The sequence below is a fragment of the Dama dama genome, chromosome 6 (genome assembly GCF_033118175.1).
Source record: "Dama dama isolate Ldn47 chromosome 6, ASM3311817v1, whole genome shotgun sequence".
NCBI classification, from domain to species: Eukaryota; Metazoa; Chordata; class Mammalia; order Artiodactyla; family Cervidae; genus Dama; species Dama dama.
The window spans coordinates 46,768,947-46,796,885 of record NC_083686.1 but is presented as its reverse complement, the minus strand read 5'-3'; the positions used below and the strand labels follow the sequence as shown (position 1 = coordinate 46,796,885).

Genomic DNA, 27,939 nt, shown 5'->3' with positions numbered 1-27,939 from the left:
GAATCTGTAAACCTAATTGTCACGTCCTGACCCAACACAAACTCCTTCATGTTAGACCTAAGAGGCCAGAAGAACAGAATGTTTTTTTAAACATTAACCCAGCCCACCTCAGGCTGCAATTTCTAAATCTGACGATTATCAGTGTAGAGGCTCACACGTGACCTTAACCTCTCCTAGCTGATGCATTAACTCAACTTAGAGTCTCCAATTATCTTTGACAAAAATGGGGAGGAGAAACAGTAACAAGAGGGAGAGGCACAGTCCTCTCTTCTCTCAAATTTTGAGGTTTACATACTTTTAAATAATTTTCAAAAAACGTTTTCAACTATTGTAAAAATGCCTGCCTCAAATAAGTAATTGACTTTCCAATATAAAATGTCTCTATAAATGTCCTCCAGCTTTATTACAAATTTCTAGTGATTTTACTTTCCCTTCATATTGAGGTGACTTCTGTTTAAAAGAAGTCAAGTCTGGCACTCACAGGGGTGCGCAATAACATCCTGGGGTTGTTCAATGGATGCTAAAATGGTAATATCTGGTAAATTCAACACAGTTTCAAACAAAGTAGTTAAGTACTCAAGGAAAGAATCTAAGAACTACTACTAAGAAGTTTCTGACAACCAAATACATATATATACACATTAGTTCTGCAAGTTGAGAAAGAAACTATGGTCCCAAGAAACACAACAATTTGTTCGATGGCACCATTAGACTCAGGCTTAGCTGGAGACACACCAAATAGCATAGATTTCAGTCCTAAGTTCTAAGCTCCTCTGACTACAATCATAGAAAATAAAAGAATCAAACTTGAGTCAAATGCAAATTATATTAAAGAAACATCCTGCTGTGATCATCAGTTTACTGTACTGCTTCTGAGATTTTGCTCAATCTTTACCCGTGTGGATATCACACTGTATTGAGATAGTTACATCTTTACCAATGTTATACCCACAAGATAAGAAACCATTGAGTTCCTTGGGGACAGCGATTCACCTCACTCAATAACACACCTGCACATAATATGTGCCAACACTAACACAGAAATCCTCAGCAGATGGCCATTTTCAGGAACAAAACGTAATCTATTTGACACAAGGCATTTCCTCCGTGGAATATTTTACAGCACTATTCACAAACGAAATTAAGATTTGATGATTTAGGCCAATCTGCACCCGGACAAGTCACATTTCTAGAGGGCACATTTGGTTTCTACTAACAAACGCTTCCTCTTTAGAAAATTCCTCAGGCTTTTCAAACAGAAAATCTACCCCCCAAAAACCTTTCACTTACAGAACTTAAATCCATTAGCCTGGCCAAAATCAGAAGACTATCAACAAGGGACATTTCCTCATGCTTGGTAGCAGCTAATACATTTTAAAAATTACAACATACCAGCCAAACAAGCTTTACTATCTCTGAACCAGACACGCTGTATAGCTAAGGTGACAAGCCCTCAACAAGCTGATCAAGAATCACTATGGCAGGAATTCACACGAAGTGAAATTAAGACAAATGGGAACTCGCATTAAACTGCCAATGGATAATAAAACCTCGGGGGTAGAAGACAAGTAGAGGGATGTGAGTATTTTCCACGACCCCTATATCTAAAACTGGCACAAGAAGTGTAGGGAAAAGAGGTGTTTATTTTCTCAATCACACAAGGATTTGCAACAAGGTTTTTCCTGCTCTTCTGGGTCCTTTCCTGTCTGCTGGATAAAACACATCCAGACTCCAGACTAGGTCCTGGTTCACACAAGCCTTATCTAGAAGGATGTACCTTCTATCACTGTTTCTGTGACACACATCAGCCTGTTTAAAATATGCCAGATGATCTGCTTTAAAAAAAGAAAAAAGACCAACTGTCACTTCTTACTACAACTCCATTAAGTTGGGACTGGGAAGGATCAGTTAGAGCCCCAGAGAGAAAAGAAGCGGTGAGAAGAGACCCACAGAAGACCTACCTGGAAACAATTCATCATTGAGTGAAGAATCTAAAGGGAGGTCCAATGAAACTGTATATGTCTGAACAAGTGAAAAGACAGCAGTCTCCTCATCACCGAGCCTCCTCTGTGGGAAGCAAGACTGGGAGGGACCAGGGCACCTGAGCAGCCTTATATAAGGGGCGGGGTTAAGGACTCCCACCCCAGTCTCCCTGTATGGGCTTGGTTTGCATAAACAAGCATTTATCTTAGCAGCTGCTTCCATCAGGTCCAAGAAGACATTGTCCTTTAAACAACTGAAGGTGACATAATAATGAGAAAGATGAAGCTGATCATCAACACCTGACACTCAGTAAGCACTTGCTCCATAGTAGGCTCAGTAACTCCTTTAATACAACAGTCCCATGAGTAGGAACCATTATCATCCCCTTCTTGCAGACAAGGAAAGCAGGAGACAGAGCGACTGATTCCGGGACAAAAAGCTAGTATATGCTCGAACCAAAACCCTGAACCCAGGAAGTCTGACTTTAGAGCCCAAACTCTTCAAATTCCTTACTCTAGGGTCCATATCGGAACCCCTTACACAGGGTCCATATCGGAATTACAACTCCCGAGTTGTGAATTAATGGTTCCTCAACTCACTTGAGTAATGATCCTAAGTTTGGGGCCTTTTTAAGAACTTCACATGAGGCGTCAACTCGCCACGGCCCACTCCTCTTATGTCTGCCCTGAAGCTTGCCTCTCTGGCTGAGTTTTGTTGGAAACAGGTTGTGACATTCTGCTCAGGTGTGCCAAGAAGGCCCAGCTGCACTGAGGGCAGAAAAGAAGAAAAGCTGGGGGCTGGTTTCACCTCGGCACACGCTAGCTCTCCAGTTTCCAGCCTGCTCCAATACAGAGAGGAGTCACCACACACAAGCGGGACGGGAACAGCACCACGGACGGCTTCGCTGCCCTGTAAGCCCGCAGCCGCCCCAGCAGGCATGAAAGAGAGTGTTAGAGCTGCTCTGGTTTCTCAGCTCCCCTTAGGAGCTGGTCTTCGCAGACAGAGAAACCGAGAAGCAAGGCATCACCTTTTCCCTGCACCAAGCAACACTAATGCCACTCGACAGGAGGGAGCAGGGGACCTGTCTCCGCGTGGAGAAGGAAGAGAGGAAATGGAGACCCGCCAGGAGCCACCCGCCACGTCTAACTGGTCCCTCGCCAGTGTCTTTGCAGCTGTCGCTCGGGAAGGCCCAGCTTTTGCTCTGCCCACCACAGCAGTAGCCACGTCCAGCAGCGCTGAAAACTGAAGCCAGCGCCAGTGGGTCTTGATTCCATCCCTGAGTAACACATGGCTCCTTAATGCTCCTTTCCCACGTGTTAATCTTGCAGGAGAATGTGGGACAGAAGATTTAAAAAGCTGGGTGATGGGGGAAGGGTAGCCAGATCACCTTACTCCCAGTCTTCTCAATCAAGCCTCCTCAGATTCCCTTTGGCGGCCTGTGTCTTTAGCTTGAGAGAGGTTTCCCCAAACTGGCATTAAAAGAGCATGTGTACCATCCAGCTGGAGGGAGGGGAGACGGGATGGGGGCGGGGCGGGGGTGGTCCTTGGACAGTCAAGGCAAAGCACACACCCTCTTGCACCCTCTCGTGCACAGAAAGGCAGTGCCTCACGCCAGGGGGCAAGCCGTGCTCCCTAAGGCTCTGACAAGTGGAGGTATCAGCAGGCGGCACCCTGGGGACCCTAGGGCTGGAGGCTGTTCCTGCAGAAGCTGAGAAGGAAGGCAAAGCAATGGGAGAAATACAAGAGAAAGTGATCACGATGCCATGGGCCCCGTCCTCACCGGAGCCCAGCAATGTCCTCTTGCTGCGTCCACGCCCACCGGTCCACACTTGGGTCTACAGTGAATCAGGCAGGATGACCCTGGAGACCTCCTCCACGCCCCCAGCCGGCTCCCATCCTCAGGACCTTTAAATGTCACTGCCTTATGACCTTGTCCCCCTTTCACAGATGGGGAAACTGAGGCATCCACAACAAATGACCGTGCTTTCCCAAACCAGGTAGAAGTTCACTTCCCTAACCACAATTTTGCACTTTTTTTTAACATCTCTATCACATTTCAGATTTCTCCAGACACACCGATTGCCTCTGCAAAGTGAATCTTAAATACAGTTCAAAAGAGTGAACTCAGAAATGAGATAAGGGCGGTCAGGGAGAGCGGCAGGGCTTTATCTTCGGCAAGAACACGGTGGGCGTCCCCCCACCCACCCCAGCTTCTCCTCCAACCTGGTCCCCCGGGACGTCCGGGTTCCTACCCCCTCCCCCCAAGACGCTCCACCGCAACCCGAGGGCGGAGGCGCAGCGGCGCAGGGACGCGCGGGCGGGCTCCCGGGTCCCGGGGCCGAGAAGGGGGCGGGGGGCTCTGGGCCCCTCCCCCGGCAGCTCTCGGGGCCGCGACCGGCCCGCCCAGCCCGGGGGCCGGGAACTTCTGGCGGCGCCGCGCGGCCCCCGCCGCCCCCACCCCCACCGGCCGCTCGCCCGGCGTGCAGCTCGGGTTTCCCTTTCTTCGCCTCCCCGCGCCTGGGGCGCGACCCTCGAGGCGGCGGCGGCGACCACTCACCATATTACAGATGGAGGCGATGTTTCGGACAGTCATTAGTCTAAAGGTTACAGCGATCCCGCACCGCCATCTTTACAAGGGGAAAACAGCACCGGCCATGGTGGAGCGCTCGCGGGGAGGCCGGGCGCGGCGGCGGCGGCGGCGCGGAGGCGGCCTGGGGTCCGGCTTTCAGTTTGGCTGGGAGAAGGGAGGCCGGGAGGGAGGAGAGGAGGCGGGGAAGGCGGGAGGCGGGCGGGAGGGCGGAGGGGCGGGGAGTGGCGGAGCGAGGGAGCCTGGGCCGCGGCCGGCGGCGCCGGGAGGAGGGGCGGCCCAAACGCCGCGTGCAGCCCGCGCGCCCCGAGCGCTCGCGCCGCGCTCCGGCCCCGGCCCGGCCCGGGTCCCCGCGGCTCCTCCTCCCGCCTCCGCCGGCCGCCCCGGCTCGGCTTTTCTCTTTTCTCTCTCTCGGCGTCCCGCTTCACTCCGAACGGGCTGGAGAGCGCGGCCAGGCCCTGGCTCGCGCAGCTGCCGGCGGCCTCCTCCGCCCAGCCCCGGCCCGCGGCGCCGCCGGGGAAGCGAGGACCGAGCCCGCGCTGGGTGTCGGCCGGCGGAAGGTGCAGCGCGCGGGCTGGGGACTCGGGGCCGCTTTCTCTCTTCACTTGTTCTTTCCGGCCGCGCGGCCCGCAGCAGCCCCGCGTTTTCACGTTCGGGCGAGTGGAGGAGGCAAGGGGCAGGGGTGACTACGTCCAACTTTTCGTTTCTCCCCGGGTTTCCAGCTAGATGGCAACGGCGGGGACCCACGAAGTAAACGGGGTCAGGACACGGGAGTGCCGAGAGCCCTTGGCCAGCCGGGTCGAGGGGACGGGAGCCTGGGCCGAGGCGCGCTCGGGCAGTGGGGGACTGTAGCAGGTACACAGGGGAAGTCTCGGGTCTGGGCAAGGACTAGGGACGGTCCAGGGAGTGATGGAATCTGGAAAGAATGAAAAACAAACTTTTCCGCGTCTTCTAGAAAAACCTACTTCTCTCGGGGCCACCCAACTTCTTTAGGTTTGGAAGGTCATTGTATTGGCTTATACACACTTCCTGCACACACAGTCGTGGTTTTTGAAAGCGCGAATCTACACCATTTAGTGGTTCTGTTCTGTGAAGTGGAGGAGCCCATTTCCGAAGGTGTGAAACAGTTCTCATACAAAGTTGGCAGTTTTATGCTTTCAACAGAGAAGTCGTACGAGGGAAACGCCTGACAATTCTTAAACCCATATATTTAATGACATCGAATTAGAGAAATTAATATAATTGAAGATAGCTTTTATCTAACCTAGAGGAACATACTGAGAAAATAGCTCGATTCCTGTCCTCCATTATCTATTTAGTGTTATGCTCTTTAATAGTTGAAGACCACTGATTGTTAATGTCCTTAGAACCTGGGATGGAAATAAGACAACGGAGACCAAAAGTTTCTTTGGGGGTTATCTTGGCTCTGGATATTCAATGGATTTCCAGACATCAATTCCGGCTTAAGTTATTCTGCCTACATCTTATTTCCAAACAGATCCTGATAATGATGGTAGCTCACTTTGACTTTTTACCATTGTCAGTCATGATGCTCTTTACTACATTCATGATCTTGGCCACCACCAAAACCTTCAGATAATAGATACTGTTATAATCGCCTTTTGTAGGTCAGTTAAAAAAAAAACAAAAACTTAGGATACCAAGCATCCTACCTCCATCATGTTACCCATAGGTTACACCTGAAGCTGGTGTGCTAATCTGGCTGAGCACCTTGAAGACAAGACAGCAAAACACCCAACTTATGGCCAGTTAGGGTAACTGACACCTGGGTGTATGTGCCTGCTTGGTGGCTCAGTCACATCCCACTCTTTTGGGACCCCATGGACTGTAGCCCTCCAAGCTCCTCTGTCCATGGGATTCTCCAAGTAAGAATATTGGAGTGGGTTGCCATTTCTTCCTCCAGAGGATCTTCCCCACCCAGGGATTGAACCCGCATCTTTTGCATTTCCTGCATTGGCAGGCAGATTCTTTACCACTGTGCCACCTGAGAAGCCCACAACTGAAACCTGTAAAGGTTTCAAATATACTTGAGGAAAGTCATAGAACAAGTTCAGGAACAACCTCAAGGCTAGAACTCAGGCCTTAAGACTCAAATTTCACAGACATTCCACTATAAAAGCATTAATCTAGAACCTTAAATAATATGGAAATTTTATACCATAATAGAGTTCAGAATTTCTGCCATTATAGCATAATGGATGGCAAAGTCCCCAGGATTGAAAATGTCACTGACACAGTAAAAATTGAACATCGTTGGATTACTGAGTGCTATGTCAGCAAGGCATCCTTTGCATGAACAGCCTATAGGCTAAAACCCAAGTGTTCAATATAGACAAACATTCAGATTGAAACTCAGCGAATTACAAACACAACAAATCAATTGAACACAGCAGATCTTGTCAGACTCATGAATAATTAAATATATTTTTATACTACTACGAGGTTGGTATTCACAGGCCTCAATCGGAAAGGGCATTAGTTGAAGAATTGTAACTTCAGTCTCTCAGTGGGAAACATTGTTTGGAGGTGATAAGATGCAAAGTAATGAAAATGCTGACAAGCTAATGAGAATTTTTAGAAGTGTTTCACATACAGAGGCCAGCTGATATGAAGGTATAAAGTAAAATCTGGGCAAAGTACACAAGTGGACAGTTGGGACATAGGCTAGCACTAAGCAGATGAAGAAACATGATTCAGGCCAGGCCCATGACGGCACCGCATGGCCCAGCCACAGTGATGGGCTCAGCTAGGAGGATGTGATACAAGCTGAGTCGATGAGAGTTGACCCCGGGCCTTTGGGGAAAGAAGTGTTCCCCTTTAGTTTGCTGAGCTGATATGATAGTGTCTAGAGCTTCTGTCTTTCCACTGCTTGCATGAAGAAAAATAAAGCTGAGAAATGTAAAACAACATCTTCTGTCCTGCTGCTGCCAAATCTATATCCTGGCCTCTTCAGCAACTTGGGGTGGTAATGTCCTTGTTTTCTTTGGTAGTTCAAATTGAGTGACTGCTGCTCACGACTGAAACAATTCTAAAACGTCATTGTCTCCCTGTTCCCAAAATTCATTAGGTTCATTCTGAATTTACGATTTCCCTTTTCCTCTGTTCTCTTCCCACTATGTGGGTTTCTCCAGTCTTTCTCCTCCGTGATGCTGCCCAAGATTGCTTCCCGCCACCACCAGTGAAGTATATCCAGATGGTTCTTGCCCTTCTGTTGTTTTCGGTTTTGTGTCCTTGCCCTCCTGCTTCCCCTCTGTGCTTAGTTACCATTATGCAGCCCCCAGATGACCTGAGACGAGATGGGATGCCTTTGTCACACGCTCTCGCGGCACCATCCCTCTTCCCTTCATGGCCCTGATATTTGTGAATTGCTTATGCCACCCAGCACACAACATGGAGACAGAGTGGGTGGTTAAAAGGGGGAGTCCTGGATCCAGACTCTGGACTTCGGCAAATGTCTTAACTTATGCCAAAATTCCTGGGTCCATAAAAAGAGAAGGCCCTTCAAAGAGTGTGATTGTGTTAGTCTATGTAGAGTGCAAAACTATGGCTGATGTGCATTATAAGTGATTGCTGCTATTTTTATGCATGTGAGTGTTTAATATCTGTTTCTCATCTCACATTAAATGTGAAGTGAGAGGTCTGTTTTTGCTTACCATTTTACACCTAAGACACAGTGCCTTGTCCGAAAGAGCAGCCAAGAAATCAGATATTAAATATTTGGGCAATTGCCTCTCTCCAGGTGGCCTGGAAGCTCCTGGGGGGAAGGTACCTTGTCTTTTGTATTAAAAAATATCTCATCTGGTCTCAGGCACTGTGCCTGGCACATTCATTCCTCTCCCTTTCCCCTCATTGCTGAATAGGTTATTGCAGCTCATTTGAGATGCAAAGACTAGTAAACGTTTGGCTGTCAGGGGGAAAACATTTTCCTGGTTGTAGACTTCAGTTTAAAACCAGACTGGCTTCTGAGGGTTATGTTTCAGCTCTGTGAGGAACTTTATGACAGTCTTCTCCCGTTTACATCATGTACACGGCAGATACTGAAGACATGCTTTGCACCAGATGCTGTGTGCGGTACCCACGGCCCTGAAGTAGGAGGAGGCAGTCTCAGCGCTCTGCTGTGCTGTTTCTAGCGTGGTCGCTGGCATCACTGCGGATGTCTTCACTACTTTTTGCATGCAGTTAATACAAAATACGGATAAGCTAACTTTGGAGTAAATTCCTACAATGAGAAAAGTACCTCTAAAACCATGAATGTGTTTATGGGTGGTTAAGATTCCCTAAGTCTTTGGAACAATTGACTTATTTTGAAGTGCCTATTGAAATGCCATTGAAGGACTTTTAAACTGGGCTCGAACATAATTAGATTTGTATTTGCTAATACATTTTGATTAACTGAAAGGAGAGATGACTAGAGCTGGCTACTGTGTGGGGAAAGAGGGTTGACAGCAAAAGTGCTCTAGAGGAGGCCTGTTAGAAATCTGTGGAGAGAGATTCCCAGAGCTACTGGGAGCCTGGGTTTAGGTAAGGAACAGCAATGGAAAGGGGAGAAGCAGACAGACTGAAGACGTTTTTGGAGGTTGTCTGGGATGAGGGACAAAGATGAGTCAAAAATAAAACCCAGGTTTCTGACTAGGATGAAAAGGAATGTCATTTTTTTTACAATAGAGGATGCTGAAGGAGAAGGTGCAGGTGTAGGTGGTTGAGAAGAAATGAACTTGATTTCAGAGGCTTAGAGATAACCATGAAACAACCTGAAAGATTATGTCAGGTACCAATCTGGGGCTCAGAAGAGATGTCTGGGCTGGAGATAAGTCTAATTGACACAGAGAAAATAACAGAAAGCATGTGGTTATGGATGAAATTGCATAGAAAGAGTTTTGCCAAGGAGTGTTGACTGAGAATAAACGAAAAGCTGGGAAGAGCTCCACCAGGAAGGGATCCGGTGGAGCAAGGAGGAGCCAGAGAAAACTAACACAGCGCTTCTAAAGTGGTAGAAGAGAAACAAAGGTGTAACATGCAGATACCAGAGTACTTCAGGATGGGAGGGGGTGGTCAAAAGTATCAAACACAGCTTAGATATCACAGGCGATTAATAACTGTTCAATTCTTGAGCAAAACTTGAAGATGCATTTAATCCTCTTGACAGTCCTGTGGAGGAAAGCACTGTTATGGTCCCCGTTTTAGAGAAGAAAAAACCAGGACTGAAAGGGTTTAAGTAACTTGCTCAGATTCAGTTAAGCACCAGAACCTATTACTGAAAAGTTCTTTGAATTATATCAAAGGCAGTTTGCATGGAACAGTTAGGATATTGGATATTGGATTATTCGTATTAGATTAATAAGAGTGAGATGAGAAAACAGACTAAAGGTGTTTGGCTTTCAAGAGAAGAAGAGATAAATAGATAATTAAAGAGTTCAAAGTTGTGAAGTGGGTCTCTGCCAGGTTTGCAAGGACCTCCTTTAAATCATATCACTCTCCCTCTGTGCCTCCAGGCCTGCAGCCTCACAGCTCCCCCCACCCTCAGCTGATTATTCTGCCTTCCATTTCAAGTCCACTCACTCCTCAAAACTTAATTCAAAGCTTACTTCCAGAGGAAGTCTGCTCAGTCTCACCTTTCTTGGTAGGTTTTTATCAGAGGTCACTTTTGACGTTTCTTTAGAAACCTGAAATGCCTGACACATGCTATGTGCACACAGGAAGCTCTCAGATAATTAACAGGTAATTAATTTTTTACCTACAACACTTGGCTCCCTTGATCAGAACCATTTTGCTCACCATCCTGCTTTCCTGGTGGTTTTCTCTTTCCTTCAAGTTCTGATCTGAATTATACAGAATTTAGCCAGGGAAGGCAGGGTTTAGAAGGTAAGTGCATGATGACAAAGTTGAAGCAAATGAGCTTCCCTCATTTAGAAATGAGACTTCTAAAGAAATTTGATCATAAAATAAGGAGAGATCTCAGCAGTAAGGAAGGCAAGGGAATCAATGGGAGGGTTTAGTCATTTTATTTTTTTTTTTTACCATAATTATTAGTACATTTGTCATCAAGATGTGAGGAGCCAGTGAACCTACAAGTGATGGTTATTAGAAGAGTAGGAGTCAGGTCGAGCGGATTCCCAGGTGGTCCGTGGTGAAGAATCCGCCTGCCAATGCAAGAGATGCGGGTTTGATCCCTGACTCAGAAACATCCCTTGGAGGAGGGCACGGCAACCCCTTCCAGTATTCTTGCTTGGAGAACCCAATGGACAGGGGAGCCTGACAGGCTGCAGTCCATAGAGTCGCAGAGAGTCAGACATGACTGAGCACCTCACTCAGTCAGGTTGAGGGCCTGAGAGCTTTGGAAAGGAGGAAGTCCATCCATTAGACTGAAGAGATTAACAGGAGACGGCCTCCACTGTCTTAGGAGACAGGAATAGAAGCCCCATTGCCCCCAAGGGGTTTTGACTGCTTTCTTTACTGCCATGGCCCTCAGAACAGTAAGGCTCTTAGAAGGCTCAATTAATATTTGTTGAAAGCGTGATTGAAAAAAAAACAAGGGTGATTGAAAGGATAAGATTAGAAGAACTCCAAGTATAAATTCTAATGTAAGCGAATTTGTTGTTCCAATAGCCTAATCAGATTTAGAACAGGCTTTCTTTGGGGGCACTTGCATTCCTTCCATGTCCATAAACACTACAATAGAGGAAAGACGTGTGCCTCCTCACCAGATGATACCCGTGGGTGGGCTCCCCGCCCACGTCTGATCACTTGCTTAGCTTTAGCAACCTCCTGACAGCCGCTGCCACCCGGTGGAGGGGCAGGGATTCACAAGTGACCCCTGGAAGGAGACTTCCCGCAGGCAGCAGCGCTTTAAAGTCTCCTTTGTTGGTGGAGGAAATGGCAACCCACTCCAGTATTCTTGCCTGGAGAATCCCATGGACAGAGGAGCCTGGCGGGCTATAGTCCATGGGGTCTCAAAGAGTTGGACACAACTTATAGACTAAACAACAACAATCATTCAACTTCACCAAATTGACATTTATAGTACTACAAACACACACAACTGAGTGGAATACACATTCTTTTCTGGTGGGTGTGGAGCATTTACCAAGATAGGTCAGATGCTGGGCATAAAGCAAGTCTTAGTAAATATCAAAGTATTTGATCATACAGAAATCTCTGACTACAGTGGAATTAAATTAGAAATAAAAAGATATCTGGAAAATCATCAGTTATTTAGAAATAGACATAAACTCCTGAATAATCCTTTGAAAGAGAGGGCATAAGGGAAACATTTCCAACTGGCTAACACAATATATTAAAAGTTGAAGGATACAGCAATTTTAATACTGCTACATATAATCATATAAGCTCTGAATGCTTATATAATGAAAGAAGAATGGTTTAAAATCAATCACCTAAGCTTCCATGTTAAAGTATTAGGAGAAAAAAAGAGAGCAAATTAGAACCAGATTAACAGGAATGAAGGAAATGATAAAGATAAGATCAGAAACCAGCGAAATACAAAATGAACAAACAACAGAGCAAGATCAGTAATACCAAAGGCTGATTCTTTAAAAGATCAATAAAATTGAAAAAATTCTGTTTGAACAACTGATAAAGTAATACTGATAAAAGTGAAAGCAAATACAAATGACTAACTCAGGAATTAAGAGGAACATTAGTCTTGATTCTACAGTTATTAAAAAAATAATAAGGGAATACTATAAGTTTATATCCTTAAGTATAGCAATTTAACTGATGTGGAAAAATTCCTAGAAAGACACAACTTGCCAAAACAGACGCACAAAGAAACAAATGTAAATAGCTCAAAATATGTCTAATTAGTTTAATTCATAATAAAATCTTCACTCAAAGAAAATTCCATGAAAGATGGCCTTCCTAGGAAATTCTATGAAATAGTTAAGACAGAAATAAAAGCAATTTTCTACAAACTCTGTCCAAAAACGAGAGGCCAGTCTAACCCTGATTCCCAAAACAGATAAGAACATTATCCTGACCACAGACTAATATCGCTCCTGAACAGACATCAATATCCTTAACAAAATGTTAGCAAATTGAATTCAGAAAAACATATATCAATAAAAATGATAAAATATCATGACACAGGGAGGGTTTTTTAAAAAATAAAAAAATAAAAATAAAGTCTCCTGTGTGATCATGCCCTTCCAGAAAACTGGCAGCCATGTGCTTCGTTGAAAGCAAGATTGACGTGAACTCTCTTACTGTATAACTTTGTCTCCAGTGAATGTTTAGGGTTCTAGCATTTCTTCTCAGAAAAAGGGGTCAGCAATTTAAAAAGAAATTTTAAAAAAGAAAGAAACTAGGGTTAGCCAGATGAAGGGTGCTATCGATAAGGCCACGTGAGCAGATCGTCCTCCTGGTGGCTGTGGTGCTGTGTGCCCTGAAAAGCACTGTACGCATGCCGGTCATCACCTACCATTGCCAGTGGTCCAGAGAGGCTGTGAGCAGCCGACAGCTTGGGACGCTCCACACGCTCATGGACAGGCCTTTCACGGTCTCCATGAGCTAAGTCATGTCTGACTTGTGACTGCATGGACTGTAGCCTGCCAGGCTCCTCTGCTCACGGGGTTTCCCAGGCAAGAGTACTGGAATGGGTTGCCATATCCTCCAGGGCATCTTCCTGACCCAGGGATTGAACCCGGGTCTCCTACATTGCAGACAGATTTTTCTTTTTTTTTTTTTAACCAACTGAGCTATGAGGGAAGCTCATTAAGTGAATTCAAATGTTTCAAGAGTACAAATTGATTCAAATGATTACTGAACGATTTCTGCTGTTTTTGGTGGAATTCTGGTTCAATTGAAACAACGATACTGTGGATGTTTCCATTTTAAGCGCACTATATTCCTTGCTGTTTAGACTTTATTTTTAAATAAAAAGGACAATTTAAGATAACTAGCTTCTTCAGCCATTTAGTTGAAGTCACTTATAATAAGTTTCAGCTATTATTGATTTCTATAGGTTATAACAACTTTTAAAAAGAGCTGTTGATATTATGTCTAAGAAGAGAGCATGAGACTTTTCTATGTTTTTAATATTTTAAATTAAAGCACACATTCAGAACTTCTAATTTTTAATTAAAACATACATACAGGCATAAATCTTAAGTGAATTGTCACAAAACAGGCACACCTGTACAACCACCACCCAAGTGAAGAAATAGAACATAACCCGCATTCCTAAAGTCCTCGCCCATGCTTCTTCCAACCTCTCTCCCCCCTCAAACCCCTACACTGACTTCTAAATCAATAGCTTAGTTTCGCCTGGGTTTTCTGTTTGTGTGTGTTTATCTAAATAAAACCATGCAGTGTGTAACTCTTTTTTGTGTGGCTTCTTTTGCTCAGTATTACAAGATTCAGCCATGTTGCTCAGAAAATCTGTAGTTTGTTAGCTTTTGTTGCTATATAGAATTCTGTTGTATGAAGATATCACAGTTTATATAAGAATTCAACACTGATGGATATTTGGTTGGCTTCCAGCTTAAAGGTATTACCAAAAAATGCTTCTATGAATGTTCTTGTATGTATGTGTCCTTTGGTGAACATGCACACACATTTCTGTTGGATATACATCTAGGTATAAGTTGCTAGGTCATAGGGTAGGCATGTTTTCAACTTGGGATGATAATGCCAAACTGGTTTTTAAAGGGGTCATACTAACTTACACTCACCTGTTGCTTCACATGCTGCTGCTAAGCCACTTCAGTTGTGTCCGGCTCTGTGCAATTCCATATACGGCAGCCCACCAGGCTCCACCGTCCCTGGGATTCTCCAGGCAAGAACACTGGAGTGGGTTGCCATGTCCTTCTCCAATGCATGAAAGTGAAAAGGGAAAGTGAAGTCGCTCAGTTGTGTCCAACTCTTCGAGACCCCATGGACCGCAGCCTACCAGGCTCCTCCGTCCATGGGATTTTCTGGGCAATAGTACTGGAGTGGGGTGCCATTGCCTTCTCCGGTTGCTTCACATGGCTCAGTGGTAAAGAATACACCTGCAGTGAAGGAGACACAGGAGATGCAGTTTCAATTCCTGGGTTGGGAAGATCCCATGGAGAAGGAAATGGCAACCCACTCCAGTATTCTTGCCTGGAGAATTCCACGGACAGAGGAGCCTGGTGGGTTACAGCCCATGAGGGTCACAAAGAGCTGAACACGACTGAAATGGCTTAGTACATCAAGCTTTTTAACTTTCGCCTTTTGGTGAGTATGCCATATATGACTTAATAAAGTGAAATAAGGTGAAGTCACTCAGTCGTGTCCAACTCTTTGCAGCCTATCAGGCTCCTCCATCCTTGGGTTTTTTCCAGGCAAGTGTACTGGAGTGGGTTGCCATTTCCTTCTCCATATAACTTAATAATGCTTATTAAATATTTTTGGTACTGAGTCCACATCACCCTATTTCACTGTAAGTCCATCTCAGCAAGGTCCATATCCCAACTAATATAAAAGGAATAACATAGACATGTGACAAGTACATGTGAATCATCTAGCAAGAAAACGATCCATTCACTCTCCTCAAAATAAAACAAGACAGAGAAATGAATAGTCAATGCCTATAAGCAGTAACAGAAAACAACCAGCTTTTTAAAAAGTGAAGTGTAAGTTGTAGAATAATTGAATATTACAGTTACGTTAATCTAATTCAACCACCTTGGAGCCAGGAGAGATTAAATGATTAAGACCCATACCAGTTGCAGACAGAGCAAGAACTAGAATTCTAGTCCCTACATCCCTGGTCTTTTATAGGGTACCCAAAATTTTACTCAATGTACTTTCTTAAGTCTAAAATTTCACTTTGAACTCAATTTCCTAGAGTTCAGATTAATTTTGTAAGTGCACTTAGTTAACCATGAAAGAACACTCTGTCCACATGTTGTAATTATATAGCCATGCTTTCTCTGACTAATTAGAAGACAACTCAACACTGAAATCCAATCCCAACAGAACATGCCATCTGGCTATCACTCTTCAGAAAGACAAAAGCAGTCTATCTAAATTCTCACTACTATCTTCACCAGCAAGTCAAGACTAAGAGTTTTATAGAACAATCCATGTAAATACTCTGCTATCTTCCTCTGAGGACTCAAGGGGGGTTGAGGACTAGCTCCGAAATGTGGTGGCTTTCTTGTAAGAAGATTTCACCACTGACCCACAATCAGTAGATTGTAAACCTCAAGTTATGGCTCTGCACTGATCCTTGTACATTCATCCAGAACTTCTAGATGACAAATGGCACACAATTGCAAATGTCTAGCCTTTCTCTACTGACCAAAATATAGCTAATTTATCCCTACGAAGTTCATGGTTTGAGTTTCTGCTTCCCTTGTGGCTCAGCTGGTAAAGAATCTGCCTGCAAGGTGGGAGACCTGTGTTTGATCTCTGGCTTGGGAAGATCCCCTAGAAAAGGGAAAGGCTACCCACTCCAGTATTCTGGCCTGGAGAATTCCTTGGACTCTATAGTCCATGGGGTTGCAAAGAGTTGGACACAACTGAGCGACTTTCACTTCACTAACAGCATCAGCAAACCATCTACAGACCAACTTTCACCATCTCGGTCTGGGAAATATAAGTTCTCTATTTCACTGTGGTGTTAATTTAAGGTACTGTATCTCTTAAATCAATCCCAAATAAAATCAACCCTGAGTATTTGTTGGAAGGACTGATGCTGAAGCTGAAGCTCCAATAGTTTGGTTACCTGATGCAAAGCACCAACTCATTGAAGAAGACCCTGATGCTGGGAAAGATTGGAGGCAACAGGAGAAGCAGGTAGCAGAGGATGAGATGGTTGGATGGCATCATGGACTCAATGGAGATTAATTTGAGCAGACTCTGGGGGATAGTGAACAGGGAGCCTGGCATGCTGCAGTCCGTGTGATTGCAAAGAGTTGGACATGACTTAGTGACTGAACAACAACAGTCTCTTAAATCAAAGCCACCAAGCAATAGCCCACTGGTGTGTTTAGTTTAACCACTGTGGTGTTTAGAAGCTGTTTGAATTAATGACAACCTTTGAAATCTAGAGAGTTCACATAAAAATGTAGATGATAAGCCTCTCTTGAAATACCAAAAGCTCGAGCCAGTCAGAGCTCTTGTTGACTGGGGTGGCTTTGTTCAGTGGGGACATATCTCCCTGATTCACCAGCCTCCTATCCAGGCCTCTTCACTCCTTTATGCTGCCTTCCTTTCATAGCACTTGAACTGACTCCTGCCCTAATCAAATAACATCAAGGCCAGGTTTCTGCCTGGAACTCAATGCCAAGGCGTTCATTGGCAGCAACTTGAAGAATCTCAATACAAGCTGCGTATAATTCCAGTCCCCTGTAGGGCCTTCTGGATCCCCCAGCACTGTCCTTTGCCGTGCCCTTCTCTGGGCTGCGTGTTGGCATAACGCAGGGCTTCACTGGCACACAGTGGGGTTGCGTTCATTCAGGGAGAGCTGGGACTGCCATTATGCCCCAGCAACCTAATTCTCATTTTTTTTTTTTCCTTTTCAAGTACATGGGCAGAAAAAGTGCTGAGTGATGCAGTTTAGCATTCTCCAATCTGCCGAAACTTCAATTGGCAAGATCTGTGAGTTTGGCTCCTCTTCTCTGCGCCTGCATTTTATCCCTGTGGGTCAGTGCATTCAACAGTGATACTTAAAATTCAATAAATAAAGGCAAATGAAATTACAGAAACGGATCATCACTTCTGTGGAAAACCAACTAAATAAATGTTTCACTCAAAATGTCAAGCATCTGGGGACTTTAATAAAATGTTGAAAGTGTATCCCCTGGAGGAGATGAGCAATTCAAAAGTAGGACACGTGAGAACGGTGCTACATGATCCTCCAAATACCAAAGACAGTCCATGCCTTAACGGATGCAGAGCCATGTTACTTGATGCGATGACACATATCATGCAGTGATAGTCTCTGGGGCCTAGTGGACAGCAGCTGTGGGGGATCTGAGGCTTTGGATGTGAACAACACACTGGTCCAAGCAAATCACAGGAGACGTTAGTTCAATGTCACGTCGAGGCACGTTGTACAGAATTTATTGTTGTGGAAGTTTTCCAGAGTTCTAAGAACAATGTGTAGTCAGAACCTAGATTGTCTCCATCCAGGTAGAGCACTGTAAGGGGTCCAGGACCATTTGCATCAAAGACCAGGCAGGATTCTAATGCTTTTCAGCCCAAAATGTTAGCCAGATGCTTCCTCTGTTTAATATGAAATGATCCATGTGCATAAACATTATGTTTACAAAATATCTACCAAGTATTGAAATATAAGGTAGAATTGTTTTTTTTTCTTTCATTACACGGGCACCCCACTTATATTTATTCAACACTCTGCAAACACTTATTGAACACCTAGTGTGTGCCAACCACTTTTCTAGACCCTTGAAATAGTTGGGAAAATGAAGTTCACTGCTCTAATATGGCCTGCATTCTAGCAGGTGGAGTCAGACAATGGGCATAATAAATAAGTTGATGATTGCCATGTAAAGAAAAAGTAGTAGAACAGAGTAATTTGGCAGGTTGCCATGTTACAAGGCTAGAAGATTGGCCTCATGGAGAAGGTGACATCTGATCAGAAACTCAAAAGAGATAAGGTCACTGTACAGTACTACTCTTGTCTGTTGGGCCCTTTTAAATAAAAATATATATATTTATTTTATTTATTTGACTTTCATTGCAGCATGCAGGATCTTTTAGCCTTGGCATGTGAACCCTTAGCTGTGGTATGTGGCATCTAGTTCCCTGACCAGGGGGTCGAACCTGGGCCCCCTGCATTGGGAGCGCAGAGTCTTAGGCATTGGACCACCAGGGATGTTGAAGGAGTTAGTGTATCCACCTTCTCTTTTCTTGAATTATCAGTGGTCACTGATCTTGTGACCTTATTTTGAAGTAATTGCTCAGGTGTGTACCCACCGGGTGCTTTCTTCCCGAGCTCTGATGAGGTTGTTCCATAAAGCTATCCATCCCATAGCTGCTTTAGGAATCCTTAGAGAGGCTTGTTAGGAATGCAGATTCCAGGGTTCTCCTCCTTGGAGAGGAGGTCTTGGTAGGCACCAGGAATTTACAAATTAGGCAGTGCCCCAGGGGATTCTGATGTATGTGGTCTGTGGCCATACTTTGAGAAACTCTGGCTCAAAAGACTGATGCTAGTATTTCATTATTCCATTTCCAGCATCAGTTTTAGAAACATACTTTTGATGAGTGTAAAACATATAAAAATCCTGAATTCATGAAAACATAAAACCTTCCTGTAATTCTTGAGGTTGTATAATATTACTCTGAAATTTGAGGTGGGGGGTGTGCAAAGAAAAAAGGTTTATCCTGCCTTACCCATATGACCTGTTTTGGGGAGTAATCAAATAGTATTTGAAGAAAACTTGTTCTTTCTAGAAGTCCAGCTAATAAAAGCAGAAGGAATGATTTTTTAAAAAATTTCTAATAATTCCGATATTTTATAGCTCTGAATAAAGAAAGAGCTTAAGGAATGAGCATGAGTGGAAGCCAAAGCCATTCAGGGAAACAGCGCGTGCGTGCTCAGTCATGTCCGACGCCTTGCAACCCTATGGGTGTGGGATTTCCCACCGAGAATACTGGAGTGGGTTGCCATTTCCTCCTCCAGGGGATCTTTCCAACCCAGGGATTGAAGCCACCTCTCCTGCATCTCCTGCATTGGCAGGTAGATTCTTTATCACTGAGACACCTGGGATTAACGAGAGACTAGTCAGTGAAAGGGCAATGACTAAGGATGGCGTCCTGCAGCACTGGATGGGTTGGCATTCCCTTCTCCAACCTCAGCCCACTAATAAAGTGTCAAAAATGGGACAAGTGTGCCATCATGGGCCTTTTGGCATGATGCACCAGAGTGCTAAGGTTTTCTCATCCCAAAATTCAGCTTGAAACTCATCCAGCTAGTTTATAGAAAATAAGGTAAATAAAGAAAACAAGCTAAACAAAGATAAACACACTAAATGACACAAAGGAAAACCAAAAGACAAATCCAGAATGTGGGCCATTTTAATAGAAAAAGTTACCCAGTTTCTACAGCAAATCAGTGATCAGGTAAAGAAGGAGGATCATTAAATAAAAGAGACTTAAAGACATAGCCAAATGCTACGTGTGGATCTTGTTTGGATTCTGATGGGAAAAAACCAACTGTAAAAAGAGAGTTTTGAGACAATAGGGGAAGTCTGAACATGGACCTGGTATTAGATGATAAAAAAATTATTAAGTATGATAATGGAAAATAGTTATGTTTTAAAATGCATTTATCAATCTAGAAATGCTTACTACAATTTTAATGGGTGAAATGACAAAGTCTGGAATTTCCTTGAAAATGAGTGAAAATAAAGGTGGGTGGGCAGATGAAATGAGTTTGGCAAAATGTTACTAATTGCTGAAGACTGGTGCTGAGTATGTGAAGCTTCTCTTTATGTGGGGGTATGCTTGAAATTTTCCATAATAAAAAGTTTTTTAAAATAGTGTTGAGCATTTATAGGGGAGTTACCAGTAAAAGGCAAAGTTTAATTTGTGACTAATGATAATCTCAATGTCTTGACTCATTACCCTGGCTTCAGGGAGTCAAGACATTGAGATTATCATTAGTGACAAACTAAACTTTCCCTTTTACTGGTAACTCCCCTATAAATGCCCAAAACTAAGTTTTCATATCCTGAAATCCTTTTTTTTTTCCATCTCTCTCTCACAGCCCAGAAGAGCACGTGGCTCTTCTCCCGTGTTGCTCTCTTCTGTAATAATGAGATGTGCAGGGTAAATGGAGCTCTGATGGCCCCTTTGGCTGCTTGAGAACCAGTAAGACCCTGCTAACCTCACTCATCTATTAAATGAAAGAAAATCCTTGTCATTGAATTAAGGGAAAACCACTCTTCATACTCAGGAGTTTGGGGTGTTTAAAATGCAATATTTACATAGTGAAAAAGATCATGAAAAAGTGTTGAAGCACATATGGTTGTATATGGCTATAGCCTATTTCTAGAGGAAAAGGGGAGCTCTCTTAGAATATTTACGATCTACTTTGGCTTTGGTCACCTAAGAGAAAATGGCTTCAGATTAAGAATTAAAATTTCCCGCATCAGAAGTACTCTAATTAATCAGGCTGAGTGCATTTGTAAATGTTGAGGTCGATACTGTAAAGATCTGTGGAGTAATTTAATTCTTAGAGGCTATTTAACTTCCACTGTGTTTAAAACTAAATTTGGCTACTTCACTTACTCCAGGGTGGCTAATTAACATACACAACTCAATTCTCCTGGCCATCACTCCTGCAAATGTCTAAATCCAACCCAGAAGACATCATCCAGGGTATTCACTTAGGCTCTTTCTAGTAACTCTATAGTAATATTTCCAACTTTATTTTTAAAAGTCTTAGTGAATAATCTCCCAGTTGCTGTTATGACTTTTGTTTTATGTCAAAATTTTATTAAATTTTTAATTAAAAATTTTTATATTTATATTAAAATCAAGATTTAGGGACACCTAGCAGAACTTCTCAAGCATATTCTGGGAGTACTTGCATAAGAATCAACTGGTGGGTTAAAAAAAATGCAGTTTCCTGGGCCCCTCACCAGACTACGTCAGACTCTCTGCTGATGGGCCTGGAATTCTGCACTTTAGCAAGTATGTCAGGTAGTTCTTTCACACATTAAAGTCTGACAAACAAGTTTTCAAGAATGTGAGTTTCTCTCAGGTTTTTGAGAAAAACAGGAAAAAGACACCCAGCAGAAGGAAGCAATCAGCCAACACGTGGAACATACCACAGCATGACTAACCTGTCCACCAGCTAATAAACAGGTGAAAATTTAGTAAGTCCAATCAGTGGAATATGACTCAGCCATAAAAGAATAAAGTCCACCAATGCATAGCACTGCTCTTGTTTGTTCCACTTTGAAAACATTACACTAAAAGAAGCCGGAAACAAAAGACCACATCTTGATTCACCCCATTTATGTGAAATGTCCAGAATTAGGCAAATCCATAGAGACAGAAAGTAAACTAGCGGTTGCCGGAGGACATGGGAAGGAGGGGCAGGGAGTGACTGTCAGCGGGTCAGTCTCTCTTTAGAGTGATGAAAATGTTCTGGAATTAGACAATGATGATGACTGTACAACTCTAAAAATTACTGAATCGCACACTTTAAAAAGGTGAGTTTTATGGCATCTGAATTATACCTCCAAAGTTAGAAAGTTAGTGTTAGTCACTCAGTCATGTCCAACTCTTTGTGACGCCAAGGATTGTAGCTGTAGCTGGCCAGGCTCCTTTGTCCATGGAATTCTCCAGGCAAGAATACTGGAGTGGGTTGCCATTCCCTTCTCCAGGGCATCTTTGCCAACCAGGGATCGAACTGAGGTCTCCTGCACTGTGGGCAAATTCTTTACCGTCTGAGCCACCAGGGAAGCCCAATATCTCCAAAACTGTTACTTAAAAAGCTAAAGACATTGGAACAACAATAACAAAAAAAGGAGGGCATTTTTTTTCCAGACTAAAAGAGCATTAAACTTTGAAGACATAACTAAATATAAGTAAACCTGTTTGAATCTCGATTCAAATAAACTGTAAAATAGACATTTTTAGACAAGGGGAGATGTTGAATATGAACTTGGAATTATTGTTTATTTTCTTAGCAACCATATTGGCATTGTTTTCAGGTACAATTATGTCTTTTGAGGTTAATACTGAAATACTGAGGACAGAAATGACATAATATCTGGAGTTTTCTTTCAAATACTTCAAGATAAAAGGGAGATAAATAGAAGAAGTATGCAAAATAAATGATAGTTTTGGTTGACAGTTGTCACCTGGAAGATAAGTATACAGGGACTTGAATTCTCTTCCTTCTATATTTGGAAATTTTTATGATAATATTTAAGGATGAAGGAACTCAGGGCTTCTTGATGATTTTGATTCCCAAAATTTCAGTTGTACCTGCAGTGTTAGAGTGAGACTGAAAGGCAAATATTAGAGGCAGATTCTTAACTTTTTAGCTTTTCAACAGGAAAAGGTCAGAGGGAGAATTGAGAATAATTCCATATACTCAGAGAAATTAATGGACTCACTGAAAAGGAATTGAGCTCAAAGTTCTTTGGTTCTTTTTTAAAAAAGAGAAAAGCCATTCTAATTCTTTCCTCAAAAGCCACTTTAAGTTCTCAGGGGATGAAATTCTTGTTAAATAAATATTTAGTTGATATTTACTCTAAACAATGAATTGACTTCAGATCAAAATAAATTTGTACTTTGATGTGCTGTTCTGGACTTAAGATTTTATTGTTGATAAATGCTAGAGAGGGTGTGGAGAAAAGGGAACCCTCTTACACTGTTGGTGGGAATGCAAACTAGTGCAGCCACTATGGAGAACAGTGTGGAGATTCCTTAAAAAACAGCAATCCTACTGCTGGGCATACACATCGAGGAAACCAGGATTGAAAGAGACACATGTACCCCAATGTTCATTGCAGCACTGTTTATAATAGCTAGGATACAGAAGCAACCTAGATGTCCATCGGCAGACGAATGGATAAGGAAGTTGTGGTACATATACACAATAGAATATTACTCAGCTATAAAGAATGCATTTGAGTCAGTTCCAATGAGGTGGATGAAACTGGAACCTATTATACAGAGTGAAGTAAGTCAGAAAGAGAAACACCAATTCAATATATTAACAAATATATATGGAATCTAGAAAGATGGTAACGATGACCTTATATGCAAGACAGCAAAAGAGACACAGATGTAAAGAACAGACTTAAACTTTGTGGGAGAAGGCAAGGGTGGGACGATTTGAGAGAACAGCATTGAAACAGGTGTATTACCATATGTAAAATAGATGACCAGGGCAAGTTCCATGCATGTAAGCAGGGCACTCAAAGCCGGTGCTCTGGGACAACCCGGAGGGATGGGGCGGGGAGGGAGGTGGGAGGGGTGTTCAGGATGAGGGGGACACATGTACACCCGTGGCTGATTCGTGTCAATGTATGGCAAAAACCACCACAATATTGTAAAGTAATTAGCCTCCTATTAAAATAAATAATTTTTTAATGTAAAAAAATTTTTAAAAGATTTTATTGTTGAGAACTTCCTAATTCTATAATGTTGTCTTAAAATTTTAGTTGTCTTAAAAATCTACTACTGTACACACATACAACTTAATGATGAATCTTTGATCAGGGGATTAACCCAAATTACTACATCTTTCTTTCAGATCATACTATCTGTATCACTGATTTCAGTGTTATAGAGTGTGGCCTATTTGCTTCATAATCAGGTACAATTTTGTTCTCAGATGCATGTGGCCTGATGACCCTCCTATCACATGATAATTAGGACTTGGAAGAAAATAATTATTTTAAGTAAGTTTAAGCATGTCAAATCACCTTGACTAGGAAACTGTCTGCCCGGGGGTCAAAAATCTTGAACACGTGAATTATATTTTTTTAGGTTTTTTGATACTGAGGAAGTTGGTTGCAGTGCCCTCTTTATGAAGATCCACAGAGGAAACTTCCTTCAGGAATCTTTGTGCTTCTCTTGAGTGTCTGATTTGTTTCCATTTTCTGGTTTTTGAATTGACTGTTAGGCAGCTCAGAGCAAAATTTTTGGCCTTTTTCCAGCAAGTGAACAGAGCGTCATGGGTTATAGTTTCTGTACCGGCCCCAGACTTTATCTTAATTTCCCTGCAATCCAATTTTCTCACTGTGTTTTTAAAACAGAATTGTAATATATTCTTGTAAACTATATTCAAATTCTTCTTGGGCTAAAATGAGATATAAAACAATGAATAAACAAATGAATGAACAACAATAAATTATTTTTAAAATTGCAAATAAATATCAATACAAGCACAAAAAATTACAAAGAAATATATTACAGGTCATTTTCAAGTTGCTGGTTAAATCCATTTTACTTTTTTCTTCATTTATTTTTATTAGTTGGAGGCTAATTACTTTACAATACTGTAGTGGTTTTTGTCATACATTGACATGAATCAGCCATGGATTTACATGTATTCCCCATCCCGATCCCCCCTCCCACCTCCCTCTCCACCCGATTCCTCTGGGTCTTCCCCCATTTTACTTTTAACATGTACCACATCTTTCTTTATACATGAATGTCTCTTTTCTAACATCAACTGTGAGCTTTACCACACAAATATAATGAAGAGACTAGGGAGGTTTCAGGTTTATTATAACTTTTCAACACTGAAGGGGGAAAAGTAGATTAAAAAAGGTCTGAGGAAGATACTGTGATTTATGCCTTTCTGTGCAAGACAGTATAAAAGAAGAGCATGTGATATATATTCCATCCCAAAGAGAGTGGAGAAAGCAGATCACTTCCCAGCAGTTTTTTTGTCCAGAGGACTTGAGGGCTGCTTAGAAAGTGCAGGCAGTTGGCCATTTTTAGAAAGTGCAATTGGCCAATACAGGAGACATGAGACACAGTTTCAATCCCTGGGTCAGGAAGATCCCCTGGAGGAGAGCACAGCAATCCACTTAAGTCAGTATTCTTGCTTGGAGGGTCCCCAGGACAGAGGAGGCTGGTGGGCTGCAGCCCACAGGGCTGAAGGGACGGACACGACTGAAGCGACTTAGCACTCACTCGGTCACACAACAGCCTACTGTGTAGCACAGGGCACTCCACTCAATATTCTCTATGGACCTATGTGGGAAAAGAATCCAAGAAAGAGCCAATATATGTACATAGATAACCGATCCACTTTGGTATACGACAGAATCTAACACAGCACTGTGAATCAACTATACTCCAATAAAAATTTGATAAAAAACAAAATGCTTGAACAGTTTTTCATTTGCTCTCAGCATAAAACACAAAGTCTGCCGGGGCTCCTGCATGGTGTGGCCCCGCGCTTTTCTCAGGCCACTCTGCTCCTACGTCCTTAAGTTCTATTTGCACTTCAGGGTCCTTAACAGGTCAGTTCAGCTGAGTCGCTCAGTCGTGTCCAACTCTTTGCGACCCCATGAACCTCAGCACGCCAGGCCTCCCTGTCCATCACCAACTCCCGGAATCCACCCAAACCCATGTCCATTGAGTCGGTGATGCCATCTAACCATATCATCCTCTGCTGTCCCCTTCTCCAGCCTTCAATCTTTCCCAACATCAGGGTGTTTTCAAATGAGTCAGCTCTTCGCATCAGGTGGCCAAAATATTGGAGTTTCAGCTTCAACATCAGTCCTTCCAATGAACAGGTCAAGCACTTTCCGTTCTATCTCAGGACTCTATCACAGGCTGTTCTCTGTGCCTGCAGACCCCCAGCTCCACTGGAGATGCATACCTTGGTCAGCCATTCAAATCTAGGCCATTTGTTTTCCTTCCCACCCACTGCACCCACCTGGGGAGAGTAACGCAGTGTGGTGTTTTGAGAGGCTCTGTCGTTAAGGCAATGGCACCCCACTCCAGCACTCTTGCCTGGAAAATCCCATGGGCAGAGGAGCCTGGTGGGCTGCAGTCCATGGGGTCCTGAAGAGTCGGACAGGACAGAGCGACTTCAATTTCACTTTTCGCTTTCATGCTTTGGAGAAGGAAATGGCAGCCCATTCCAGTATTCTTGCCTGGAGAATCCCAGGGACGGTGGAGCCTGGTGGGCTGCCGCCTTTGGGGTCGCACAGAGTCGGACACAACTGAAGTGACTTAGCAGCAGCAGCAGCCTTCAAAACGCATTCAAATCCCAGATCCACCACTTGTTTGCTGCTCTGTGACTTTGGAAAGTTACTGGACTTGTCTGGGTTTCCCCACCTATAATGTGGGGATGATTAAAAATATTTTGAGAATTAAATTTAACAGATGATAAAACTGTAATAGAAGTTCTCATTTTAGCATATACTCCAATTTTAATCCAGTTAATTGTTTGCCAAGTTTGAGACCTGTCACCTAGAAGAGGTTTATAGCTCTTTGCCCACCCGCCCCCACTCACCACCAACACCCTCCCCTTTCACGCCCACGCCCACGCCCCACCCCAATTTACTTATTGAACACTGTGAATGAGTGAACAGGGAGCATGAAGAAAGGCTGGTCCTCCAGCTTTAGGAGGGACCATGCAGTGAGCTTGTTCAAGTGGCTCTGGCCTCTAAGTGTACAGTTTTGCAGGACACAAACAGAACAAGCGTAGCTACGGGAAGGGGAATCTCGGGGTTGGCCAGAGCCTTCTAAGGGCAGTCCAAGGGAAGGCGCTTGGCCGAGAGAACCAGATCCACGCGCACCGAGGCCTAGGAAGGCGCCAAGACTCCTAAAGCATCTGAGTAGAACGCTCAGCGGAGGCCTGCCTAGTGCTCCCGCCACTGAAGGACCTGCAGTAACCGGACTAGCCGGAGACCGCAGCCCGGCCCGCCCCGCCCACGTCCTGAGGATTCCCGGGATTGGCTACCCGGCCTGGACCCGACCGTCCCGCCCCGGATACCCTGCTTGCGCCCCGCCCCGCCCCGCTCGCATTGTCTCGGCGCGGCACGCGCGCCCCGGCCTCAGTCTTGCCGAATTGGGTGGTGAGTGTGGGTCGGTGCGGTGGGGAGGGCACCCGGCTGGGCTCGCCCCTCGTCCCCTCGAGCTTTGCCCGCCCGGAGCGCCACTGCTCTCGGCGGCCAGAACGCAGGGGTAGAGCAGCCCTCGGCGGCCTGGGAGGGGCGGGCGGCCGTGCCCGTCCCGGGGCCGCGCGAGGCACACTGCGCCGCGCCGAGTCGCCCGGAGGCTTCCAGGCTGGCCGACCCGGCGCGGTTACAAGTTTGCGCTTTGCTTCCCCAGGGTGCAGCCGCGGCTACTTTGTGGCGGGGGTCGGGCCCCACCCAGACTGCGGCGGCTACAGCGGATCTTGAACCAACCGTGGGCCTGGGGAGTTGATCTCCAGCGACTGCCGGCTGCAGCGGCCTGAGTACTAACCACAGGTATGACCCTTGAAGGAGTCCTCGGGCCTAGAAAAAGAATATAATGGCCTGAGCCAAGCACTTCCCCCGCTGTCCGGACCTTCCCACCCCCTGCTCAGTTGCAAAAGGCATCTCAGCTAAAGATTAACCCAAAACGCCCCGCCTGACTAATACTTCCCCTATCACTTCCGCAACCCACCCCCCTACCCAAATACGCAGCCTCCCTGACCCTTGGCGTGCTCAGCGTGGTCGTTAGGCCTGTTGTCGCCCCTCCTTGCCTGAATAAAGATAACCTGTCTTCGTTGAGGTCGTCTTCCTTTCTTCTTTGCCTCCTCCCGAACTATTCCTTTTCATTTTTTGGTGCTGAAACCCCGGAAAGGGCGAGGCACTCGTGTCTTCTCTTCTCTCTCTCTCTCTTTCCTCTCTCTCTCTCTCTCTCTGACGACCTCCGGAACA

General features: G+C 44.3%; 2 protein-coding genes across 2 annotated transcripts in view; one reads left to right on the top strand and one right to left on the bottom strand.

The window, feature by feature from the left end:
• The window catches only part of USP46 (ubiquitin specific peptidase 46), a 68,653-nt gene extending 63,935 nt beyond the window's left edge, over positions 1–4,718 (bottom strand). Inside the window, exon 1 of the mRNA XM_061145977.1 lies at positions 4,541–4,718. Coding sequence (XP_061001960.1) covers positions 4,541–4,576 — 36 coding nt within the window. The 5' untranslated portion in view covers positions 4,577–4,718. The remainder of the gene's footprint in view (positions 1–4,540) is intronic.
• A 21,946-nt stretch (positions 4,719–26,664) lies between these two features.
• LOC133058722 (unconventional myosin-XV-like) lies at positions 26,665–27,505 on the top strand. Its single transcript, XM_061145588.1, has 3 exons — positions 26,665–26,669; positions 26,786–27,108; positions 27,365–27,505. Exons 1-3 carry the CDS (start codon positions 26,665–26,667, stop codon positions 27,433–27,435), a joined length of 399 nt encoding a protein of 132 aa, XP_061001571.1. The 3' UTR covers positions 27,436–27,505.
• The last annotated feature ends 434 nt before the right edge of the window (positions 27,506–27,939 follow it).